A 27,467-nucleotide genomic window follows, 5' to 3' on the forward strand; every position below is an offset into this window, starting at 1 on the left:
TCACACGCATCACCTTCCCAGTAGACTCAGAGCTTTGTCTTCTGGGGAACTTTAGCACAGTTGGTAGATCACTAACTAATTCTCAAATTAAATTCACAGAAATGGCCTTGTGTGTGGCCATGAAATGCATAACAGTAATGTGGAAGTCTGACTCCCATCTACTCATGTAAAGCACCTTAAAGAAATATGACAACGAAAGCAATTTTTGAAGTCTTTTATTGGAAAGGATGTTTAATGCTGTTGTGAATTAGACAGTTATCTAGGTACTTTTGATTTTATTTCCATGTTAGAAGTTTGTGACTTGGAGGAATGGTGTTTTATCATGCCTGTGTCCTTAGATTTCTTGTTGAATGAGAATGTGGGCGCAGGATAAGGTATGAAAGAAGCCTTGGGAGTGTATTGTGAAGGTACTGCAACCATGTGTCCCAGTGTTGGAAGAAGGAAAGGTTCAGGTTGATGGATGAGATCTTAATCAATCAGGTGTTCTTCTTCCCTCCATTGTGTGGAGGATTTTGAACAATGCAGAAGTGGCAAATGGAGGGTAATTCATCACTATCCTGGTGCAAGCTTTTTGGCTACAGAAAAGAACCATGAGATCAGGAACTAAGCCACTGACTGTCGAATATTTAACTTCTGACCCACTCTTGCAGCCATATCATTGTGTGCCCATCCACCTAAATTTATTATTTGTCAGTGATTACCCCAAGTATTGGATGGCGGGCAGTTTGATAATAATAGTTGCGGGGAATTGAATGAAGAAGCAGTTTGATTCTTTCATAAGTGGAGGTGGCCATGGCTTGAGGCGTCTCTGGTGGAAATATTACATGCATTAAGAAAGTGCTGAAATCTTGTTCAGATATCATTGGATTCAGGCAAGGTCTGGTTCACTACCTGAGGAAATAAAAATAGAAAAAGCTGGAAACATTCAGGTGGTCAAGCAGTATCTGTGGAAAGAAAAACAATAATTGTTCAATGTTGAAGGACCTTTGTTGAAAGGTTGTCTCAAACTGTAGTGAAGATGGAGGAAGGGATGGATTGGACAAAGGTGTTATCTATGTGCACAGTGCGCAGATCACAGCCAGATGTGTCGGAGGAGGATTGCAATGGAGAATTAAAATGGCAGTAGGAGTTGGAATGGTGCAAAACTGTGCAATTACTGGCAAATGTCTTTGCTTGTGATGTTATAATGGAAGGAAGTTCTTCTTTGAAGTAAAAATAGGTATTGGGTCTCGGATACTGTTCTGAGGAACTCTTACAGTTGCATCCTGGATTGAGATGATCAGCCTCTGCCTCCAACAACAGCTGAGCAGGTGATAATCACCTGAGATTCCTTTTCCTTTATTTGTTGCTTAGTGCCTTAGCGCATGGTGTACTCTGGGATAGCAAAGGAATCCAAAACATTGGTTGGTAGGTGCACATATTTGGGCATGACCACATCAGATTATTCCCTGACTTGTTTATGGGTCAGTTTTCCCTTTTTGCCACAGTTTCTGCTCACTCTAGGTCCATGACTGTGTGCCTATAGGCACAATTCAAAAGCCATCTACAAATTTGCCAATGACACCACGATCATCGGCAGAATCACAGGTGGCAATGAGGAAGCGAACAAGAGGAAGAAAGATCAACTTGTTTTCTGGTGTCTCAACAATAATCTTGCCCTCAATGTTATCAAAACCAAGGAAGTGATTGTAAACTTCAGGAGGAAAGCAAGAAAATATAAACCAGTCCTCATCGAGGGGTCAGCAGTAGAGAAGGTCAAGAACTTGGTGGGTGTCACCATCTCTGACAATCTGTCCTCGGACCTCAATTTCAAGGTAATCATGAAGAAGGCTTGTCTGTGCCTATATTCCATGAGAATTTTGTGCAGATTTGGTATGTCACCAAAGACTGTCGAAAATTTCTACAAGTGTACCATGGAGAGAATTCTGTCTGATTGCATCACTGTGTGGCTGGAGGTGCCAATGCACAGGATGGGAAAAAAAAACTCCACAGTTGTTAACTTGGTCTGCGACATCACAGGAATCAGTCTTCACTTCATCGAGGACACTTACAAGAGGTGGTGTCTTAAGAAAGCAGCCTCTATCCCCAAGGATCCCCACCACTCAGGCCATGTCCTCTTCACTCTGCTACCATCAGGAAAAGCATACAGGAGCCTTAACACATGCACCATACAGCACAAGGACAGCTTATTTCCCTCTGCCATCAGATTTCCGAATGGGCACTATCTCACTTTCTCCTATTTTCTTGCACTACACATTTTTGAAGTGAAATTTATAGCAATATTTCCACTGCTGCAAAACAATGACTTTTGTGACATGTTCATTGCAGTAAATTCTGATTCTGAGTATCTGATATTTAGGAACAAATTTGCATGGCTAACTGAATTAGGAGTAGCTTTGATTATTATTTTAATTATTATTTCTTAAAATTTCATTTTGGCTTAATAAGCCACATCTGAGAGCAATTCAGTGGAACCACATTGTTCTGAGTCTAGGGCAGACAAGTGGCCCTGACTTGATGAAGTGTCGATTATCTTTCAGTGAAGAAATTAAGTGAACCAGATGGAATTTTTGACAATCTCATGGACTCCTGACCTCCAGTAATAATTAATCTAGATTTAGCTGTCAAGCTAAATTTTAAATTGCCAGCTTTAATCATTTTTCTGGATTAAAAATATCAGTATATTAACATTTCATTGTTATTATGCAATTAATTTGCTGGTCAGAGACAATTAACTTAATGGAATGGTTTCAGTCAGGAAGCCTGCTACTGCTTGTATCCCAGAAGGAAATGCTCATGTCCAGCAGCTGAATTGCAGATGTTGGGCCTGATTTTATAGAACATGGAGGTAAAAATACAGGATTCTGTTGACACCATGGGTAAGTGAAAAAAAACATACATATGCTGGAGAAACTCAGCAGGTCCAACAGTGCCTTTATGTAGCAAACATGAAGATACATCACCAACATTTCAGGCTTGAGCCCTTCATCAAAGTTGTGGGGGAATATGAGGGATGTTCGAACAAAAGGGGGGAAGGGAAGGACAGCAGGATGGGAGTTGGGGTTGGGGAGGAGTCCAAGCTAGGTGGAGAGAGAAAGAAAGTAGGAACTGGAATGACTAGTTAAGGAGGGGTGGGGGGGAAGTGGGGGGAATGCAGTGAACTCATTGTTCATGCCCTGGGATTGGAGAGCACCCAGATGAAAAATGAGATGTTGTTCCTCCAATCTGTGGATGGTCAGAGTGGGGAAGTGTGAAAGGCCATGGATAGACATGTGAACTTGAGAGTGTGACTCAGAATTGAAATGGTTAGTTATGGGGTGGTCGCTTTTGTTGTGAATGGAGAGGAGGTGCTGGGTGAAGCGATCTCCTAATCTACGACCGGTCTCTCCAATGTAGAGAAGGCCACAGAGGGTGCACTGGATGCAGTAAATGAGTTCTTTGGAGGTACAGGTGAAGTTTTACTTCACCTGAAAGGTCTGATTGGGTCCTCGGACTGTGGTGAGGGAGGAGGTGTGGGTGCAGGTATTACAACTCCTACAACCACAGTGGAAGGTGCCGGTTTGGGGGATGGGATGGGTGGGGAGGGAAGAGTGCACAAGGGAGTCGCAGAGAGAGCGGTCCCTATGGAAAGCTGAGAGGTAGGATCCTGTATTAAGTGCCAGAAATTCCGGTGGATAATGTGTTGGATGTGAGGGAAAAGGGGATTCTGTGTTTATTGTTTCTGGGGTCAGGGGAGGCTGGGCAGATGAGCAGGGAATGGAGGAGATGCTGGTGAGGGCTGAGTTAATAGTGGTGGAGAGGAAGCCACTTTGTGGAAGAAAGCAGGTATTTCAGAGGCTCTAGAACATGGAAATCTCCAGCACAGTACAGGTCCTTTGCCCACAGTGTTGCGCTGATCTAATAACCTACTCTAACATTTGCCTCAAAATTCCCTAGTGCTCAACCCCCCATCTTTCTTAATTCCTTGTACAGTAAAACCCATTATCCAAAATTCAAGCAGAAAGCACATCTGCACTCAAAGCTGTAAAACAGCCCTAGCCTTTGGTTATCTTTGCTTCAATTAAATATTTCACAGTCTTGGCCAATTGGTTGTATGCGACTTGAAATGATGTGACTTAACCTTGTGGTTTTTCTTTTCAGGGGGCAGGGTTCTTTTGAACAGTGTGTGGGAAATGAAAGATTAACATTTGCAGACTGACTTGTTAACAAACAGGCTAATGAAAGATTCCACTGATGTACACTATGGCAGGATTTGAACGGAGGAGTTCACCATGTTTCATGGCATGCATTGGCAGAGTCTGTTTTGCTTTGATTGTAAAGTATATTGAATGCTTGGAGTAAATTGCAAAAACTGATTGAGATTAGATGTGACACACAATAAAATCATTGTATTTTTATTAAAGTGATGTTGCTTTTATGCAAATATTTCACCCACTTTCCTGTTTTTAAAAAATCTATCTAATAATCCAAGTCCAGGCAGGCACCTGTTCACCTCAGAATTGTTTGGTTCTATTCCTTTTTCTTTTGCTTTCTCCATTCCTCCTGCAGTTTACACCCCTTAACCCTAATTCCTCCAAGGCACTTGATTAACAAAGGCTAAAAGTTGACACTCATGAAAACCTTAGCCTCTTCATGATGCTAACTTGTAATAGCATAGCCCCAAGGGCCTTCCCAAGGGGAAACTGAGAGAAAAGAGATCCATAGGTTGGCAGAGCTGACATTTCCTGGGATTTCTGCAGGGCTAAATGGAAAGCTGTCGTGGCTGTCCCTCGAGGTCGAGGATGATGGCCTTTGTTCCGCTGATCCACAGAGCGAAGATGCCTGTTGGTATTTGTTTAACGTGTACTTAATGTTGCACTCCAAGAAGCACACAGTACTTCACAAACCAACCAACGAGTTCAAATGGCATGGATGATGATTGGAGCTGATGGATTTGTTGCAGCCTTCACAGTCGTTGAGTTCACAATAACTTTGTCCGCCTGTTCCACCATTGAGGACTTGGTTGGGTATGTCAGGGACCTGACCCTCAGCCTTAGCGCCATGGGTGACGTTCCAGGAGCATAGCTCCAGACGACATCACTCTCGGGATCTCACTGTCCATATTAGCTTCTCCACCATGACAAGGTGACAATCCACAGAGTATACATTTTCGAAATTGGAATAACCAGGGTGACTCATCCATTGAAGATTAGATTGCACACAGTTGTTGGTTGGCGGGGCTGTGAGAGATCCTGACAATAAGGAGCTGCAAAGCAAGAATAAAGCTTTGTAAAATGAGAAAGTCTGTAAATGCTGTGATCATATATACAAAAGTGCTGGAGAAACTCAGCAGGTCTCATAGCATCCACAGCAGGCAATGGCATGTAACCAACATTTCAGGATATACAGTGCCCTCCATAATGTTTGAGATAATGCACTTTTTTCCTTTATTTTCCCCTGTGTGTCAATGACCTCTGACTGCAGAAGACCATGAATAGAAATACTGAGACCACACAAGTAAACATGGTGAGCCTTGGATTTAGGCAGTTCTTTACACCTCCACTCTTTGCTCTTGCCATCACTCTGATACAGGTTAATCTTGGTCTCATCTGTCCACAAGTAATTTTTCCAGAATTCTGCAGATTCTTTTAAATGCTTCTTGGCAAACTGTAATCTGACTATCCTTTCTATGGCTAACTAATGGTTTACATCTTGAAGTGTAACCTCCATATTTCTGATCATGAAATCTTCTGATGACGGTAGTCATTGACACATCCACAGCTGTCTCCCAAAGAGTGTTTCTGATCTGTTGGACATACATCTGGGGATTTTTCTTCATTATGATGAGAATTCTTCTGTCATCAGTTGTGCAGATCTTCCTTGGAATACCAGTCTCTTTGCGATTACTGAACTCACCAGTACGCTCTTTTTTTTTTAATGATGTTCCAAACCGTTGATTTTAGTAATTCTAAGGTTTGGCCAATGTCTCTTACTGTTTTATTCTTATTTTTCAGCCTCATAATGGCTTCTTTGACTTTCATTGGCACAACTCTGGTCGTCATGTTGAAAAATAGCAACTACAGACTCCAAAGGTGATCAAAAGCTTAGAAGTAACACTCGCTCTCTTATACCTGCACCCATGAAGCAACTAAACATACCCGAGTACTCACAAGCACCTGTGAAGCCAAATGCCCCAAACATTATGGTGCGCTGAAATGAAGGGACTATGATTAAAAAGTGCCATAATTTCTACATGGTCAAACCAAAATGTATACCAATAACCTTAAATCTGAAATGTGCACTTTAATTACATGTGAATTGTTTGATTTTAAATGTAAAACTGTGGAGCACAGGAGCAAATAAAGTAAAAAGAAGTGTTTTTGTCCCAAACATTATGGAGGGCACTGTATAATATAGGTCATCTATCTTTGTTTCCTATGGACACTGTGGGGCCTGCTGTTTTTCTCCAGCACTTTGGTGTATTTAAGAATAAACTTTTGAAGATTATGGGTGCAGTGAGATAGGAGTTGTGGGAGTACTAGTGAGGTTGATGTGTTGAACAGGGATATAATGGTGGTTGGACAAAGACTGAAATGATGGCTGAGGATGGAATGGCATGGGAGTAATTGTGATCTCAGTTATAGATTGGGAATCAGATTTCTGGCTTCAACAGTATAGATCACTGGTACAATGTTACATCCATCTGGCTGGCCTGTTTTGTGTGCATCTTAATCTCTCCACCAGAGCTGATTGAATTGTTGCTGGTTTAATCGGAAGACCAAACTATGATAAAGTGTGCCAATAAATTGTGGGAATTAAACCTGAAGCCACATTGGTTTGGACTACGTGAACCAACGTTCATCCAAGGTTTCATTGTTTTAACATGTCAGATTGTCTGTTCACATTTTGCAACTAATTTGTTTTGGTTTCTGAGGGAAGTGTTCCTCTTTTCATCTCAAACTATAAATTAGGCCATGTCATCTCCATCATTGGAATCAAAACATGGGGAAGTGCTGGAGAGGAGTAAAGACTCCCTACCTTCCATGAAGGCTTCTTTATTACGAAGCAGGCTTATCAGTCCCAACATTTGGCTACTGATTTGGTGCAATTCCATTATTAGGATGAATGAAGTTATGATTTCATATTAAACACGTTTTTGAGCCAATACACACAAATGAATTGGGAACATGAGTAAATTACATGGCTCATAGAGCCTGCTCTATTATTTAATTAAATCCGAGCTGATCTGTGATCTCAATTCTGCATTTCTGTATCTCCATAATAATCCTCCTCTAGCCTTCATCTCTCCACACATGGTTCTCATTGTCACCTTCCTTGTTTATCAGATTCCAGCACTGGTGAGCTTTGTGTTCTTACATCATGCTCTCCTGCGTCTGCCTCCTTGTTTCCACCTTCACTTCCCCTCTCTGACCCTTTTTTCTCTCTTTTTGTTTGCCAACAATCACTCACTTGCCTCTGTCCCAACTTCACTCATTCTCCTTTTCCCTCCCCACCTGACAGATTTGACATCAGAACAAATTGCCCGGCATCCCTTTCAGTCAAAGAGAAGCTAAAGCAAGCCCCACCAAGTCTCTGAGTGTCCATGGATTCGCCTCCAATCCTCCTGCAGCCTCCGCAGCCTCACAGCCTTCAATCCAACCTGAGCTCTAGATCCAAACCTCTGACACGATCAGGAAGCCCACAGTGCCCTCAGAACTCTCTCGAATCTCGGTCTCCTTTAGCTAGTTTCAAGCCAATCTCCAGCAGTCTGCGGATTGGTGCGAACCCCTTGACTGCAGATACCTGCAGCCCGCAGCCTGCGTGGTTCTTCGCCTCAAGTCACCAACAGCTCACTGCCTATGTGTTCTTCAGCCTTGACCAGACCTCACTGGTCTGCCACCGTGGTCACCGTCCCATGGGTCATCTCCTCTGCTTCTCCTTTTGATGCCCTGCTCTAGTCCTCTGCTTCCCCAGCAACTGCAACGCCTTCGTGGGCACAGACCCTGCGGCGGCAAGATTTTAAAGTTATACTGGCTCTCTTCCCTCTGCACGTTCAACCTTGATGTGAGCTCTTCTCCTGAAACATTCATTCTCAGTTTCCCTCCACAAATGCTGGCCAAGCTGCTGAGTTCTTCCAACAACCTACTTGTTGCTCCCTTTCCAGCATCTGTTGTCTCTTGATAATACCATTCTTCTCATGTGTGTCCTTTACCTCTTTATGAACTGAGTCTATCATGCCTATTTGCTCTTTGCCAGGTACTTTCTGATCTCGGTTGGGCCCTTTATTAAAGATTGCCGCAATGAAAATAAGTTCTCATTTTAATATTTGGCTCCCTCCCTGCATGGCCTTTCCTTTCCCCTATCATCTGCAGTCGATGCTCTCCAGTTCTTGACCCCAGCAGCCCTCTTCATATCCATTGCTTCACATTGGTGGCTGCACTTTCAACTTTCTAGCCCTAAGCTTTGGAATTTCATCCCAAAATTTTGCAACTCTGAAACAGCTGCTTCAACCTCCTCTTTGCGATCAATTTTGATCATTCTCCCTTTAGCATTTTTATGCCCTGTGGTGTGCTGTAGACAAAATCAGACACACACAAGGTAAAGACTGTACAACAGGCTTTAACCCACAAAGACTTCCACAGAGCCAGGCTGGTTGTAGCTGCAGCAACCCTGAGTGAGGTCTTGTGAGGCTTATGCCCTGGAGGGTGATTGACACCCAACCAAGTGGGGCTTGATACATTCAGGACGACTGATTGAAAGCCGGCCAGGTGTTGTCCTGTCCCCTTACACTCCTGCAGGTACAGAGGTTGGCCCCCGCAGTAGGCCGGTGGTGTACCACCACATGCCCTTTGATTTCCACTGATGTGAAACAAAATCCTGTGAAGACCCTTGTGTGTGTGTGTGTGGGGTTCACAGCATTAAAGGTTGCTGGACATGCAAGTTACTGAACATCTTGGGTTTTTTTTGTAAAGTGTAACATGGAATGCAGCCAAGTTTCCCTGCAAACATTTCTTCTTTGGCTGAAGTCGGCTATTGTGTGGCTGGGATGAGATTGAGCTTCCTGCTGGACGAGTGACATGAAGTGCAGAAAGGACTTGGAGACTAGGGGAGGAAGTTACATCATTATGCATAATAAGGAACCCAGGAGTGCTGGGGTTGGTGCAGCAAACCCTCGGTCTTCGAGTTTCTCGCAGCATAGTTTAACAGCAGACCTTGAGCAGAAGTTGCTGTGTGTGTCAAGCAAAAGTCGTGGGTGTTTGCTTTGATGGGCGAACAGGTTGAGAATGGGTGAACATTGCTTCGGAAATAGACAAATGAGAGGATAATTTGGCAAGTAGAAATGAGAAGGGCACTGGAGAGGAGGAACATGTTGCGGATTTTATGTTGTTTGTCATTAGGTGCTGAACCTGTTTAACATGACTCACAGCTCGTCAGCGTCAAGGACGAGAACCGATAACCATCTCAGCATTAAGGTAAGCGAATAAAAAAGGGTAAGGAACCTAGAGAGTAAAACTGCATGAGCTTGTTGTCCTTATTAAGCCATCTCCACTGCAGGAGATCAAGTTGGTCGTGTTGCTCGGGGTATTTACTGCTTTCTGACAAGGCACAGTGCTGCTCTTGAAGACGGGGCAACAGCTTTGAGCAAAGGGAACGAAGCTGCACATCCCATTCATTGACCTCCTGACTCGTCTTGCTCGGCTCACACTTGTACCGACTCAGCCTGGAAACTGCGGATCCTGAGTGGAGTCGCCGATCCTAATGTTGATCCTATTGAAACACTTTATGGAGTTGCAAGGGGGAAAAAAAAGTTTCAAAACTATGTCATTCTGGGGGGAACCCCCCCCGCCAGTGAGTAAATGGGCAGTTTAAAGTATTTGGGCCATGAGTTGGTTTTCCCCTAATGAATTGTGACCCTGAAAGAATTCCCAGAGCACTCGGGGCTCACTCCTCCACGCGAATCAATTTGAAAGTAAAACTGACCAGAGTGCAAACATCAGCCAGAATAGAGCAGCAATAAAGTGGGAACTAATTCAGACAAAAATATGTTGGCTTTGCAGATTTGTCTTTTCACTGTACAGCCTCTGCAATCTGACCTGCCCTGTCACTACTTTGCTGGTGGCCTTTTCATGTCTTAGCATCTGACGCCCTTGCTGTTTCTGTAACAACAGTGACTGAAATGGTCCATGCTATCTCAGTGGAGAGTTGTCAAACTCAAGGTGTTACCGAGCCACATCATGAGCTATAAGCTTCAAAATGAGCCATAAGCTCATTCAATTAAGCAAGTTTTAAGAAATGCCTTCAAAGCAAAACAAAGAATGATCTGGGGATTCCAGAACGAAGGGTCCAGGTCAACGAAGGCCAGGTTGCCAATGCTGAGCGAAGGAAGTCCGAATGCAGAAGTTGTCTGTTTAGCAGTTGTTCTCAACCTGTTTTTTTTGGAGTATGGCTCCCATAGGACTTTGCGCAAAGTTTATGGGCTCTCTTCCCTGTGAAGCAGTCAAGTTTAGTTGGCTTCTTCAACACTTCCCTCCTACCAACTTCATAAAAAAACAAAAAGTTTTTTTTATGATTTCAGTCCAACCCCCCCCCCCTCCATTAAATGTGCCGTGGCCTCCAGGGATGCCTTGTGACCCCCGTTGTGAATGGCTGGATGAGAGCATTGGCAAGTGGCTGGAAGAGCTTTCAGACACAGGAGGGACAAGGCAATGGAAGAACATGAAAACAAATATGGGAGTTTTAAGATGATGCCTTTTCTGGTCTGGGATCGAAAAGAAATATAACCACGTGTTTAATGGGTAAAGTCACAAAGTCAGAAAACAGTGGAAAAGTTCAGTTCATAAAAGGTAGTAGGTGATACCTTGTTCATGTATGGTACTTGGAGTAGTCATGTTTCCAGTGCATTGCATTGATTTTATAGCATAGACCTAGCTTTTCATGGTTGTTCCAATCCAACATTGGATTATGTAGCAGTCAAAACTAGATGTAAATTGCAGGAGATGCCAGTTGGATGGTCCACACAGGAGAATGGAGTTTGCCCACCTGGTTATGCATGAAATTAAGACTCTTGTATAGAAATGGGGGAAATGTTGACATAAATTGTGGGGGTGAACATCCTTTTACATCTGGAATTGTTTCTTCTGAGCTGTTATAAAAGTAAATCTAAATTTATTCAAATTGCGTTGTCAATAGCCAGAAATGTACAGTGGTAACATGGAAATCCAATTCCCTACTTCACATTGATTGTTGGAACATGGACGTGCAAAGTTGTATTCCCTTTGAGAAGATTACTTATAGTCTTAGGAATAGATATAGCATATTCAAACTAGGTCCTGATCCCGCTCTAAAGGTGTTGTGCTAACCACTACACCAACCATGCCGCCTCTAATTGATATATGTGCAAGTGAATGTGTAAGGAAAATGCCCTCAAAGCAGAGTGTTGCATAAGCATTGAAGCGGAATTGGGGGGGGGGGGGGGTATTTTTTTCCCCTGTCTAGACTATTACATAGGAACACAAGGCCAGATAGTTCCTGAAATTTGACACAATGTAAAGCAGCAATCATTCAGTCCCTAAATCAAGAGAACAGTGCAACCCAAGGCTGCGTGCGTAGTCCCCTACTCTGCTCCTTTTTCACTCACAAATGTGTAGCCAAGTCTAACTCCAACTCAATATCCAAATTCACTGGCAACCATTTTTGCAGCAGGATATCTGTGAATATTCACTTTTTTTGTATCTATTGTCTCTTTTTATTCAGCTAAGAATTACTTACTTTTGATTATTCATTTGTTTGTGTACAATTTTTTTCCCAAAATATCTGTTCAGCTGCAGCAAGTAAGATTTTTGGCGCAAATGTACATGCATATGACAATAATTTCATTAGCGTTATCACGAATTAAGCCATGGATAGTTCCGAACCTCACCTCTGTTTCACTAATTTTCAGAAATCCAACTCAGTTTGGCGAAAAAGTGCTATCCCTGTAGAGCTTGAAGAAGGCTGCTTGTCCTTTTTTAACATTTATTTTGCATATTTTTGTGGTTTTATGTGGGAATTTTATTTTTGGACCAAACTTAATTCTGCACATCTTTGCTGCCAATACAGTAAAAGTCCAAAAATCTGGACTGCTCGAAGACTGGTTTGGTCCAAATTTTCAATTTTTTTGGATTCTTGGGCAGTACTTTTAAAGTTCATATTTAAGGAGGAATAAAGAAGAGATGAACAGGTAAATTTTGATGGTTTATTTATTAGCAAAACAGCATGCTTCATTAATCAAAACAAACAGTTTTAAAGAAAATAAAGTCAACACAACAACAGATTTTTTTCACTACAAAAGTGGTGAAGTTGTTTAAAAATCAACATTGTAAAAGAAAAGCACATTATATGAAAGGAGTTTCTTTGTGATAAAATTACCTGTATTAAGCATGGTTGCTTTTTGCCATTGTGCATCTGTGGCACTTAGGCATGGAAGCACACACTCAAAGCCCACTAAATTTAAAGGGTTTGAGAATCTGGATTCTCGGGTGTCTGGATTTCTGGCATCTGGATTTTTGGACTTTTAGTGTACCTGCCAATTCATTTCACACCCATTATCAATAGGCACTTTCAGGTAGACCAGACACTCGTCTGTGAAGGCGCAGGTTATTCTCTCTTGTGTTTAAATACGTAACTCTCTGAATGCCCCGTGGGCAGCTCCAAGGCGCCAATTCCAACCCTTTATCGGTGGAGCACTGTGCTTTGCTAACTGACCTGAATGAACAGCTGGTTAGGTGTGGGCTGGATGACATCGCACTGATGACGTCAGCCTGAGACGCAAAAGTGGGAATTTAAAAACACCGACGGTGTACACGGCAGGGAGGCATTGCAGGTACATTCCCATTTAGGAATAGTTTTGAGGTCTTAGAGTAGCAAATAATGTATTCTAATTGGGAGATGCTGAGATTAGACTGCTTCTCAACCTCATGTCTCAGGAAGCCCAGGAAAGGGAGCTCACAGGGACTGTGAGGAATGGCCCTACCTTTAAACGACTGGCCAGTGTGCTTTCAGCATGTGGTCACAGCCGCAGTAAAGGCTAGGTAGTCACCAAGCTTAAGAGCCTGAGGAAGAAGTTCCACACTGTGCTAGATCTCAACAGGAGGTGTGGCAGCGGACATTTAGACTGGCAGTACTTTGATCAATGCCACAACATCTGGAGGAACTCGCTGCTCAGCAACACCCTTGAGCATGATTACTGCATTGGAGAGCCCTGATTTCCCCAGTGCCCATCCCCGAGTCATCTCAGGCAGCAACCAGCAATACTGATGGGGGAGACATGTCGACCAAGGAGGGGCAGGTCACTGCAGGTGAATCTACTGGTGCAGATATGGACGTCTCCGAAAGTAACAATGTGGTCACAGAAATCACTGTCCGTGAAAGGGGCAAGGTGGGACTGTCACCCAAGGAGACAGGTATGGTATCATCGAGCTTTCACATGTCGAAAAGCATGTAATTCCACTATTGATCCCCCTTTTCCTGATATGACTCACAGTACCCCATCCGAGACACAAGCGTCAAAAGGTTGGCAAAGGCTCAGTTCTTTCAAAGGAGTTGGAGAACAAGATGACGTCGCTGGACAAGAAGGATGGAGAGAAGGATCGCCTGCGAGCTGAGATGCAGCTGAATCAAGTTAGAGCAATGCTTGCCCATCTGAGGGAGGAGGAGGACGCAGCATGCCAAGTTAACAAGCAGGAGGTGATTGGGTTGTCATCTGCGCCGCGGGAACTCAGTGCTGCAATGGACAGGCAGTCCACCATTTTCCAGAACACGGTCACTCGATTTGAGAATGCCTGCCCCCCCCCCCCCCCCCCACCCTCAGCAACTGTACCTGCAGGACTACGGAATCCCCCTATGCCATGTTCAAACCCCCTGCCGGCAAAGTGCTGTATAATTCCACATGGAGAGGAGTGAGATGGCAGGGTCGTTTCCCGAGTCCCCCCCACCTTGCATCTCCTTCCTCCCAACGCTTGAATGATGTGTGGGTCGGACGTAAATACAGAAGGGACTAATGTTTACGTTGCTCAGTCATTTGCCACTTTGTTTATAATGTGCATCATTTTTTGAATTAAACCCTGATTTGTACAATGTGCAGTGCACTATTCAATGGATGAGTCCACTGCTGAGTGCGATATTGTGGGGGCGGGTTGTGGTGTTAGCTTTTTGCATTATCTATGTATTTGTCCGTTTGATGGTTTTTAGTGAGGAAGTAGTCATTCATCACAACACACGTGATTTGCACATGCGATTGAAGAAAGCAGCCATGTGTCAAATTGTTATGTCATGTGTTGTATTTAGCATAAATAATCTAACAAATATTTAACAAACCATATATGTGCCAGAGAAAGCAATTTTTATGAAACTTACAAAAGGTCGCACAGTCTCTTTAACTTCATTTCTTTCACACTTTTTGCTTCACGAGATTACAAGAACAGATAAGACACCATGCTGCAGGCATTTGGGGTGGGGGTGGAAACAAGTGGGGATGGTGGGTGGGAAGGACGTACCTCGGTGATATCGACAACTTCTGAGACCTCCCTCCCGTTTACAGGACCGACATACACACCGCACGGATGGCCTGGTGTCTGTGTGCCTGCCGGTCATTACAATCTTGGCTGTTGGATGCAGGGAGATCTGTTGGAACAGACGCCCACTCTGGCAGAAAATGAACCTTGTTGAGCTCACATACATTGTGCAGTCCACAGCATGCCAACACAACAAGCAGACAAAAGCGGTACAAATATCAAGGCGCTTGAACAGGCACCACCATTGGCCTTTCAGACGACCAAGAGCAGGTTCCACCGCTCTCCTCGTGGAACTCAAAGCTTTGTTAAATTTTCACTGTCCTGGATCCAGTGCACAGTGCTGCGTGAACCCCTTCATCAGCCACGTTCTGAGGGGGTATGCTGTGTCGCCCACAAGATGTGCTGGGACCTCCATTCCATTAACATCTTGAGATACCTGTGGCCACAACAATGCAGATATGTAGTTAGTTCACCAATCTGGGTCCACACTGGTCACCACGCTGCAGGCCTGTGCATTATGGGACCTGCCAGTGTTACTTCACACTCCCCAGTCAGCAGCCGTGCACTGAAAACACAACAAACACCTGGCCGAGGAAACTGAAAGCATGAATAATGTCAACGTGGGAAGAGATATCCACCCTGGTCCTTTTCCTTTCTGTAAACAGGGAAGAGTTGACAAGAACTCGTGCATCGTGCGTGTGGCCAGGTCACCCCACAAACGCATCTGGGAAGCTGTAAAACAGAAAACAGATTGTAATTATCTACATGGAGAAACGCGAAGTGACAAACATTAGTGGTTTAAATTCACCAGAACTTGTGGTCAATAACCAGTTGCAGAACAACCGAGTACCATGCTTTGAGATTGTAGTCGGCTGCAGCATCCACGATAGGGGCAATAATGGGAATATGTGAACCATCAATGGCATCAGCAAACATTGGGTAGCCATTTTCTGCAAAGCCATCACTGTCTCCTGGAGACGCGTTCCACTTGGCAGGGGGATGAAACGTTTACCAAGGACCTTCTTCAAAGCTCCAGTCACCTGCCACACCACCATGCACACAGTGCTGACACCTATTCCGAAGATGGTACTGATGGATCAATACTCACAAGGGCTTGCACACCACCACAGGGCAACAGCGAATCGAAAGCCAGGCTCCAATGACCGCTGCCAGGCTTTAGATGAGGCTCTGAGTTCCCACACGAAGTGAAAGATACCACGCAACATACAAAAGTGTCTCCTCCACTCTTCATCATACTATTTGGTGAGGACATTATTCCAAAACTCACCCCCCTGGAATCTGTCTAACCTCCAGAGAGTCTGATTTGTTATCAGAACTATTTGGCTAACAAGCAGCGTTCACCTTCGTCTGTGGAGCCTACGCTCTGCTCGCTTTTCCACCTCAAATTGCCACCTGCTTCTCCACAACGTCTGCAGGAATTGTTTCCTGATCTCAATGATACGATTCTCAGACCTCACGGAAATCAGAGTTTTAATGGCATTAATGGTCTTACCGAGGGTGTGCTGGATCTCAGTCTGAACACAAAGACAGGCTGAAAACATTTGCCTTGCCTGGTCTGGGGCCACCAAGATCCAGTATAGGGTTCTTCTGCTTCGGTGCGCTTTAACGATGTCATGACGGTAGGCAGAGCTACGGCACCAGCCGGCCCACCTCCATGGGCTACGAGGTGCCTCTCGTTTGAATGGGATGCTGGAGCAGCCTTTTAGGGCTGCAGACTGAAAAGTTCTTAGTTTTCCATTCACTCCTGTAGCCGCCCTCAAGGCGGAGGGCTGACATGAAATGGCCTAATGACAGCTGAAATCCAGCTCCTTGGGTTACAAATGCCTGGCTTATGGACAACCCTACATATGAATCAGCTCCCATAATATTTATAAATGCAAAAGTCTAATGTAAGTTCCTAAGAACTAGTTAACTCTCTCTCTCTTCTAGTATTTGTTCTTTATTATCAGTCTTGTATGCTTTTGATGCCATTCATTACAATAATTTGGAGGCATGGTTACCTTTGAGTGTGAATTTTGTGTATTAAATTTAAGGACAAAATTGACTTATGGACATCTGTATAAACAGAACCATGAATTACCAATATTTGTGTATGTTTATTTGTTTTTGGTTGCATTTTCCACAATGCTAGGACAAGATCTGCATTAAACTGTAATATGAGATCTTATGGTGCAAAATGCCATGTATTATTCTGGGCTCAGGTCTCAGCTCATTGTCAACAGGATGGCAAATATAGGACAAAACACTTAACTTCTCTCTGGCAAGAATAATCTTTTTTTCCATGGAGATTGTGGCCTTCAGTGAATTGTAAAGAGTTGGTAATCAAGATTAGATGTTTGTAGATTGTAAACTCCAGGATTTGAGTCCTCTGATTTCAAAGGGCTCTTTCTCAAGATGCATTCACTGGTAGTATTGAATGCATTGAATCCTGTATGTTTGGATAAGGTTCTATTGATGCCACAAGCTGTAGCAGATTCAAATTTGATGTAAATGATCTCTCTGAAGTTTGTCTTCCCTCCTGATCATATTTTCACATTGTCCTGCATTCTTTAACTCAATGGACTGAGTTTTCCTTGATTTGCTGTTTGGCAAGATATTTTAAAGTTGTGTAATTTGTATTTAAATCTGTCGAGCTTGAATAAGCAAAGAGAGACAAAACTAGAAACGGAACATTTTTTATTGAATGCAATAACTCTCACCTAAACAACTATTATTCAGAGTCGTACCATATTGTCACAAACAAGTTATTAAAGGTACCCTGTTCATACATAAACAGCATCCATTCAAAAGTTTTCAGCTCTCACTGACAGTGAGAGCTAAGTAGAACAGTTTCTTGGAGAATAATTTAATCAGCAATAGTGTACAAATGCCTTTAAAAAAATTATAATTGTAATCTAGGAGTAGTTTAGAGGAAGGATTTGACCCAGGAGTTTTTCTTTAACAAACTTTGCACTTGAAGAGCCAACTGTGCAAACAAGCAGCAAGTGTAAAACTGACATGTAATTAAGTTTGATTGATATGGATGAAAGTTTGAAAGGAAATTGTTTATGAAAGAGATATGTCTTGTGGATGGTAAATTGGAAGAATAAGACATTCCACTTTCATCACTATGGGAATTGCAAAATAGAGAGTGAGGCTGAAGTTTGAGAATGGCCTAATTGCCTTTGCCTTCAGGCAATCAAACAAAACAAGCGGCTGCTTCTAGTGGATGTGTAAAGGGCCACACACAGGAAACAGCTTGGCTTAATTGATCAACAAATTCAAGGTGAAATTGTTCACACTAAATGCTTGAATTTTTTTTGCTGTTATTATTCCACTTTTCACTTAAAGCTGCTGTAGAATGTGATACCAGTAGTGTCCAGATCATTGAGAGAGATGCTTAGCTGCCATTCTTGTGGTTATTGTCTGAAAAGAACAACACATATTGTACTGAAATGTTTGTCTGATATCTTTTCATCCAGATGGCCAGCCTTTCCTTGAGTGCTGAGACATCTAACCCCAAAAAAGATGAGATTCTGTTTAAGTGAGGAATTAAGGGTCATGGACCTTTTGAAGGAAGCTGGTTCCAGTCAGGGAAGAACATGTGAAATGGACACAACGTGAGCCCGTTTAATTTTGCTGACAGTTGTGCCATATTTTACTTCAAAGTAAATTTTTAAAAAATGGTTTGAAGTGTGATTCAGCATCTAGACTGGCACCCTGTACCCAGATCACCAGAAGACACTTAATTTCCCCTTCCCTTTGTTACAAATGTGACTATAGTACTAGCTTAGGTAGACATTTGACACACTTTCCTTCATTGGTGAGGCCTTTGTCTTCAGGAGTTGAGGCATTTTGTTACATCTGTTCATGACACTGGGGTTAGAACATATTTCAAGTACTGTGTGCAGATCTAGACATCCAGCCATCGGAAATATGCCATTCAGATGGAAAGGGTGCAGAAAAATATACACAAGGATGTTACCAGGACCGAAGGGCTTGAGTTATGTGGATGATGTGCGGTTGGAATGGTGTCTGTAAAAAAAAAAAAACATGTAGGAAGCTGGTGTCCTGAGATGGAGACAGACAGATTAAGAAAGGAGAGAGTGTCATCAGAGATGGACCATGTGAATTTGAAAGTTAACAGCAAAGTGAATAATGTTGATGAGCTAATCATGGCTGCATGAGGCAGTGCCAATGTAGTCATTAATGTAGCAGAAGAAGTGTTGAGGACTCTTGCCAATGTCAACTTTGTAGCATGGATTGGTCCACAAAGTCAACAAAAAAGCAGATATAGCTGGGACCCATGTGGGTACCCATGTCTACTCTTTTGATTTGGAGAAAGTGGGATGAGTTGAAGGAGAAGTTATTGAGGGTGAGAAAAAGTTCTGTCAGGTGGATGAGGGTGATGGTGGAGGGGGACTGGTTAGGTTTCTTGTCATGAAATAAATTGGGAAATGGAGATGTAAAATGATTAGATGTTCTTAATGAAAATGAGGCAGTGAAGTTCTGGGAATTGGAAGTCATTGATGAGATAGAGGGTATGTGAGATATCGTGGGTGTAGGTAGGGACCCAGGGAGGAAAAAATGGAGTTGAGGTAAGGTGATACTAGCTTAGTGGGGCAGGAGTATGCGGAAACAATAAGTAACCTAGATAATTGGGTTTGTGTATCTCGGGAAGTGCGGGGATGGGAAACAATAAAATTGGAGGCCGTGGGAGGGAGATGACCAGAAATCATGAGATAGCACTTGAAATGGTGGTTTGATATTCTTTGATGGGGTCCTGTTGAAGGAATAAGTAGGAAGAAGTGTCTGAGAGCTATTGTATGGCCTTGCAAGGTAGAGCTCAGTGTGCCAGACCATAGCAGCACCATCCTTGTCCACGGGTAGGAGAATGAGGTTGAGATTTGTATAGAGAGAGTGGAAGGCTGAGCGTTCAGAGGAGGTGAGATTGCAGTAGAGAGGGGAGTAGTGAAGTTGAGACAGCTGATGTCTCGGCAGCAATTGGAAATTAAAAGAGGCAGCTGGTCAGGATGAGGTGTCCAAGAGGAGGAAGGTTTTGATGTGCCATAGACATGGACCAGACATACTGGGCTTTTATTAACAGACTATAGCCATTACTAAACTGGTCAGTGGGAAAGCATCTCCATCTGTTATAGCAGTAGGGTGGAGTATCTCTACAGCCATAGCCAATAGCAAGCAGTCAGTATAATATGACCCCCCCCCTTACATCATCACATTCACTCCCCCCTCCAAATTGACCAATTTTAATAAAATACAATAATGGAAAAAGTGAAAAAAAATCATGGAAGATGAAGGGTTACAAACAGAATTAATGAGAACATATAGTAGAAAAAAAAGAGGCTGCAAGCCTGAGGTAATACAGGGTGACTCCACTCACTGTAATTATGGGTAAGATTAGAAATGGTCATAATAGAACCTCTGAGGAGGCTTTGACATTCGTGTTGATCTTTGCAAGGGTACAGATGGAGGAAACTTATCTCTAACTGAAGGACTTCTGTTGCCGGGTGTTGAAGGGAGTGGAGAGTACAAGGAAACATTCCCATGAAGAGGGTATTGTTCCTTGAGTATTTCTCGTGATGGGGAGAGTAGAGAAGGAGTCAGGTCAGGGGAAGGGCTAGCAGGCTGTAGAGCAGGCGAGGCTAGATCCCTAAAGGAAACAGTGTCCTTTCTTCCATCAGGAAAAATGTCATGAGCATACTGCATGAAGCAGATGACCACACTCTACAAGTGGGACATGTTTTCTTAATAAAACTTCTCCGAGGTTAGATAGCCAAGTCAGCAAGGTCGATCCAGGTTTCGATTTTCTAGGGAAAACAAAAAGTCGGTGAGGGGTCTCATTGGGAGCTGGACAGAGAGAGTTTAAAGCTGCTGGCAGCACCTCTTTCCAGTTGCTAGTGGGGAGACCTTTTGACTTTAGCGCAAGAGTGATAGCTTTCCAGATTGTACCGTTACTGTGCTCCACTTGACCATTACCCCATGGGTTATAGCTTGTAGTATGACTTGTAGCTAAACCCCTATCAAGAAGGTATTGCCTAAGTTCAGAACTCATGGAAGCTGACCATCATTATGAATGAAGTTAGGATAACCGAAAATACTGAAAATTATCGAGACATTTAATAACAGAACTAGCAGAAATGTCAGCACATAGCATAGTGAAGGGGATTCGAGAAAATTCATCAATGATGTTAAGGAAATAGGAATTATTATTATTTGAGGGACATGGTCCTTTAAACGCTGAGGCATTCAAATGGTCTTGACGCCTTAATCAATGTGGAAGCAGAAGGTTTGTAATAGCGTGGTTTACACTCTGCACAGAGGACACTCGTTAGTTAGTTTTTTGATGTCTTCTAGTTAGTATGGCAAATTGAGGGACTTCACATAATGATAAAAGCTAGTGACCCCTAGGTGACATAATTCATCGTGAAGGTATTTCAAACAATCGAGCTGCAGACTTGCAAAGGTCATGCGAGAAAGCACTTCTGGAAGGCCATTGAATTTTCCTGGGCGATAGAGTATATAAGTAGGAAGTTCAATTTGCCAATGCATGATCTTATCGTTTTTTAATCTTGCTCTTCAATTTAGTGTTGAACATGGGGGCAACAGATTTTTGATCATTCAGTAAAGTGAATTTACTTCCGCCTAAAAGTTGTCACCAATAACGAATGGATTCTACCATAGCTCTCGTTTCCTTTTCAATAGAGGATTGCCTGACCTCCGGCCCGTGTAATGTCCACGAGAAAAAGGCCACAGGTCTACCAGCTTGATTTAGTGCAGCTGCTAAGGCCAATCTGACGCATCAGATTCCACTTTGAATGGTAAATCCTCAATAGCTGACATTGTCACTTTGGCTATGTTCTGTTTGATGTTTTCAAAAGCATGGAGGGCTTCTTCAGACAGGGGAAAACTAGTAGTTTTAAACAATTGCTGCGCTTTATCTGTGTAATTGGGCACCCAATGAGCGTAATAGGAGAAAAATCCCAGGCAATGCTTGAGGGACTTTTGTGTCGCAGGTGGGGGTAGATCCATGAGTGGTCTCATTCTCTCTGGGTCTGGGCTGATCTCCCCTTTACTCACTACATACCCTAGTATAGCCAGGTGTTTAGTGCAGTATACACACTTGTCATTGTTAAGGGTTAAGTGCAGATTCTTGGCCACCTGGAGACATTTTTCTAAGTTCTGATCGTGATCATTTAAGTCCTTGCCACATATAGTGACATTGTCCAGAAAAGGGTAGGTGCCTATGAGCGTCTAGTAGCTTATCCATCTCTCTTTGGAAAATGAATACACCATTGGTAACTCCAAAAGGAATGCTTTTAAACTGAAAAAGTTTGCCATCTTCCTCAAAAGTGGGAAACTGCCTTGTGAATAGGCACCCGATGATAAGCTGATTTCAGGTCAATTGTGGAATATATTTTGTACTGTGTAATCTGATTTAGATACGAGGCAAGGGATAAGCGTCTAGTTGCGTAAACCTGTTTATAGTTTGGCTGTAGTCCACGACCATTCTAGGTTTCGCGCCATTTTGACAACTGTTACTTGCACTGGGTTCAATGATTTTTTTTCTTTCAATAAACGACTAACCTCGTTCTTGATAAAGGAGTCTGTTCTCTTTGCTATAGCGCCTACTCTTTGTAGCTATAGGCTTACAATTCGGGGTTAGATTGGTAAAAAGACATGGAGGGTTTAATCTTTAGAGTTGATAACCTGCACACAGCCTCTTGGGGTAACGTGATCGATAATAATGGGCCGTTAAATGCCAATATAATACTTTTCATTTGGCACTGGAAATCTAAACTTAACATCATCGGAGTGCACAGACCAGGGAGCACGTGCACTTTGAAATCCTTATATTCATTTCCCTGTACCTTCCGGGTTATTTTACAGCAATTTATAATGACTCGTTTTAGTCCAGAACAAGCCATAGAAATTTTGTGCTTAGACGGATACAAGGTAAGATTCAGGGCGCTAGCGGTCGTAGGGTGAATATAGCTGTCAGTACTGCCTGAATCGAACAAACAGTCAATAGTCTCCCCATTTACCTCCACCTTCATCGTGGAATGCTTCAGGTCGTGGGGTTCATCTTGATTAATTGTCAAGGACACCAAAACAGGGTCTCCCCGTGGTGGCGATCTGTCGGAGTTCACCTCATCACTGGCTGTTCCACTTGCAACTTCAGAAGAAGAAAAAGAGGAAGAAGAGCCTGATGAATCATTGGGCTCTCCAGGTCAACACAGAAGAGTCTTGCGGTGGCACCTCTGCTTATTGGTAGCGCTTGACTGCTTCTTCTTCTGACTCTTCAACTCATGGCGTGAGCTAGGCGAGGACTCTTGCGCATGGCGGGCTCTGGCCCAATGCCCTCGCTTTCTGCAGTTGGCAAAATTGGCGAACGTGTCGCGCCAAACCGCAGAAATAGCATCTTCTGTAGCGGCTTTTATGCTGCAGTTTAGTGGTGCTCAGCAGTGGATCTTTGCTGCGGGCGGGCCTTGTGGGGGCTGCTTCAGCATCTTTCTTTCTTTCTTTCTTGAGGGCTTTAGCGCTTTGTAGTGCAGACTTAAGGGTTGTTGTAGAGCAGCATTAAAGGTCAGACCCGGGGTCTCCAGTAAACGTCTGATGTACCCCGACTTCAATCCTCTTATGAATGCGTCTGTTTCCACTGCGTCTTGCACAACATTGTTCACTCGCATGTATGCTTCAAAACGCTGGAGCCAGTGGTGAAAAATTTCTCCATCTCGGGTGGCATCTTGATCTATATCGAGTCTTCCAGATTTCAGGGAAGTATCCATGATTGAGAGTCTGTTAATAAAATTAATATGCCATAGACATTAATGAGACAAGTGTTAATGCCCATTACTGGGCATTAACAGACTATAACCACCATTAAACATGGAGAAAGCATCTCCATCTGTTATACCAGTAGGGTGGAGTAAATCTACAGCCATACCCAATAGCAAGCAGTCAGTATAATATGCCCCCCACCCCCCATTACATCATTACAGGCTTAAAATGGGAGAAAGGCTCTTCGGGGCGGGGTGGAGAATCCTGGTTGTGGAAGTGGGCACAAAGATGGAAAATTTGGAATTGGGATTGTGTGCATAGAATTCAATAAGGTGTGCGCAAAGGGGGATGAAGGTGAGGAGAGCATTCTGTCTCTGAGAGGAGAAGGTCAGAGGAGATAGTATAGATCAAGCAGGGGTCAGGGTGGGAGTCAGTCTGATGGAGGGTTGGGGGATCAGCGAGGAGGAAAGTGGACGCTGGGGAAGGTCAGAGGGTGGAGGTGGTAGGAGGGGGAAAATCAGAGGATGACTTTTGTTGGATGTTTGTTATATAACTAAAATGGGTATAAATAGTTATGGTGTGGATTTGCTATGATTCAATTAATTGAAATGCAAATCCTGGTGGATGATAGCACCTTTATGTTCTATATCAATATTGTTGTAATAGAGACGATATGTCACCTTGCACATGATTCATAACCTCAGAGTTATTAATAATTCTTCAATTAAGGCATAGCATTTCATGAGCTTCACGATTATCAGGGCTCTGAAATTATAACCATATTAGCAAGGGTAATGTTGCATAAGGGATATTTGTTTAAGATGCATTGAGTAATATTTATGAATTGCTTTCTTTTTATGAAAATAGCATGGAAATATAAAATAAATTGTATTTAAATAGCATCTGATTGATGTGGAACACTCAGTCTTAAAAGCTACTTGGATTGTAGCTGGCAAATAGAAAATGTATATGCAGCAAGATCCCTCTGCTGTTTCTGTGCCATGTTTGAATGTGAGCAGCTCTTTAAAATTGGGTTACACTGAGGGCTAATTGACTAATCCGCCACTGTCTGTAAGTATTTTGTCCTTTCTCCCCGTGTTCACGTGGGGTTCCTCCTGATTCTCCGATGTCCTCCCACATTCCAAAGACATACAGGTTCATAAGTTAATTGGTCACATGGGTGTATTTGGACAGCATGGGCTCATGGGCCATTAGGACCTGTTACAGTGCTGTGTCTCTAAATTAAATGAAAACATTGTGCTAAAAGGACAGAATGAGCCAGTTTGGTGATATATAGTTACTTGACTATAGTTTGTGGAGAAATTAATATTCCTTGCCATGAAATGGACTGGATGATTGGGGGCTGCGGTTAGAACAGGCTCTGGGAAAGGAGAAGAGTCTTGTCCCATCATTAGAACCAGGGGAATTGTGGAGAATCAGCAGCTGGAAGGATGACAAAGTGACCTGAGCTGGGGGGAAGCTGAGGGTGCAGTGACAGACAAAGTGGGAGGTAAAGACTCTGTTTCCTTGTAACATGCTGGGTCTTGTTCAGGGAGGTTGTCATTATATCACAATAGTGTATAGAATGCAATCTCATTGGAACATTGTTGTTAGACATAGCCGGAACCCCTGGCACACCTCAAGTCCCAGCAATAAGATTTGTGATAAAGTGGATTCATCAGGTGGTTCTCTGAAGTAGAAGCCACCTCTTCTCCTCAAAAGCACTGCGCAACTATAAAAAAAAACTAGTTTTGTTCCTCAAGAGGTGTGATTTGATAGGGAAATTACCCAGGTCGCAGTCTTCAAAAATTCAAAATAACTGCAGATGCTGGATATGTGAAGTGGAAATAGAAAAGGCTGGAAACTCTGCTAGATCACAGTATCTGCAGAAAGAGAAACCACTAAAACCAAGTTGCCAGAACCCACACAGGCTGCGGGCTGCTGCCGACTTGCAGTCGTAGGACTCACAAAGATGGCAGGCTGCTGCCGACTTGCGGTCGAAGGACTCGCTGTTGACTTGTGGTCGAGGGGCCCACACAGGCTGTGTGGGCTGCTGGAGACTGGTCCATGAGAATGAGGTATTGGAACTCGGGATTTCAAAGGTTGCTGAGGGCAAGAAGGGCTCCTGAAGGGTTACGGAAGCTGAAGGTTTCCTGATTGCATCAGAGGTTTGGACCTGGAGCTCGAGTTGGACACAAATCCACAGACACTCAGTGTCGCTGATGGGACTCTCGGTTTTCTTTCTCCTATTGTTAGGGGCACTGGGCAATGCTCATGGCAACTCTTTGTTTGCTTTATGGCAGACAATATTTGAAGTATATCTGAACATTACATTTTTCTGTATTATTACATGACTATTAAAGGAACCTTGAAACAATATGATGAAACATTGAAGTCTGCAGACTCTGTGATTGTAGTAACAACTTACTGCTGTAATGTAACAATGCTATGTAACAATTTAAACTGGTGTGACTAAAGTCCAGCTTGTTTCGGAAAACGACTTTATCGAGGCTACATCTCGGAGATGTGAACATAGTATTAAGAGGGGGACCCCAATATTTTAGTCATTTATTTATCTAGCTGTTGACCAGGGAGAAAGTCCTTCTGGCTGCCAAGATGAGAGAGTGTCAAATATTTTGACAGTACGTGCTAACTCTGGCTGTTCCTGTGGCCTATTAAAAGTATTTGTGAACCACCTTTCACTGCAACCCAACAAAAATTGCATTGAGCTGAATGTAAATAAAAAATGGACATGAACCTTCCTGGTGAGATGCCATTGTGTTTTCTTCAAGGAGGGCCTTGCATATTAAGTGCTCAAAGCTAGATTGAGGGATCAGAGAGAGAACCATCATTACTGTCAACAATCAAGCTGGCAGTAAATTATTCAAGTCTTGCCTTTAGGATTTCTGTGTCTCCAACCCTCAGATGAGAAATAGAAATGCTCAGTAATAATTCTCTGGTGGATTTTGAATCACCTGAGGATGTAGGTTGGCTGCTTTCTAGTGAACGTCAGAATCAGAAATTATTGTCATGAACAAGTCATGAAATTCGGTGTTTTGGAGCAGAATCATAGTGCAAACATTCATATTATAACCATTTTACGACATTACTATAAAAATACAAAATAGCAGTGCGCAAAAGTTAGGCAATATCTTTGGTTCATTGATTATTCAGGAATCTGATGGCAGCGGGGAAGAAGCTGTCCTTGTGCTGCTGAGCGCTCGTCTTTAGGCTCCTGTACTTTTCCCCCCAATGGCAGCAGAGTGAAGAGGCCATGGCCTGGGTGGTGGGGGTCTTTGAGGAGAGAGGCTGCTTTTTTAAGACACTGCTTCATGTAGATGTCCTCATGGAGTGAAGTCTGGTGCCTGTGATGTCGCAGGCCAAGTTAAAAACCCTCTGGAGTTCGTTCTTGTCCTGGGATTTGGAACCTCTATACCAGGCAGTGATGTAACCAGTCAGAATGCTCTCCACCTGTAGAAGTTTTCAAGAGTTTTTGTTGACATACCAAATCTCCTCAGGCATCTCACAAAGTGTAGCCGTTGGCGAACCTTCTTTGTGATTGCATCAACATGGAGGCTCCAGGACACCCAGGAATTTGAACTTCTTGACCTTCGCCTCTACTGAGCCCTTGATGAGAACTGGATCGTGTTCCCCGACTTCCTCCTGAAGTGCACAATCATCTCCTTGGTTTTGCTAATGTTCAGCGCAAGTTGCTGTCATTACATCATTCAACGAACGGATCTATCTCCTTCCTGTATGCTTCCTCATTGCCATTTGTGATTCTACCAACAACTGTGGTGTCATTGGCAAATTTGTAAATAGCACTGAAATTGTGCCTGTCCACACAGCCATTGTTTCAGATCAATGGCTTTTCCCATTTTAAAGGTTATTAATCTGAAACATTAGCTGTTTTCTCTCTCTCCACACCTGGCAGGCTGAGTATCTCCAACATTTTCTTTTTCAGATTTCCAATGTCTTAGTCTTTTTTTTAGGGAAAATAAGATGTTTTTAATGATTTAAAGTCTTCAAAATAATTGTAACCGTACAAATTAAAATTTTATTGACAGTCAACTGAATGAGTAGAGTAGTGGGCTAAGCACGCATCTTTGGGTATGCCTGTGTTGATGATCAGTGAGG

At 43.1% G+C, this 27,467-nt stretch overlaps 1 protein-coding gene across 4 annotated transcripts in view; it reads left to right on the forward strand.

Moving 5' to 3' along the window:
- The first annotated feature begins 9,128 nt into the window (after nt 1–9,128).
- LOC138748758 (pleckstrin homology domain-containing family G member 4B) overlaps nt 9,129–27,467 on the forward strand; it is a 224,311-nt gene continuing 205,972 nt past the window's right edge. For all 4 annotated transcript variants that reach the window (XM_069909453.1, XM_069909469.1, XM_069909479.1 and 1 more), the window contains exon 1: nt 9,129–9,452. In XM_069909453.1, the coding sequence (XP_069765554.1) occupies nt 9,396–9,452 (57 nt within the window). In that variant the 5' untranslated portion in view covers nt 9,129–9,395. The remainder of the gene's footprint in view (nt 9,453–27,467) is intronic.

The sequence above is a fragment of the Narcine bancroftii genome, chromosome 1, assembly GCF_036971445.1.
Source record: "Narcine bancroftii isolate sNarBan1 chromosome 1, sNarBan1.hap1, whole genome shotgun sequence".
Taxonomy (NCBI): domain Eukaryota; kingdom Metazoa; phylum Chordata; class Chondrichthyes; order Torpediniformes; family Narcinidae; genus Narcine; species Narcine bancroftii.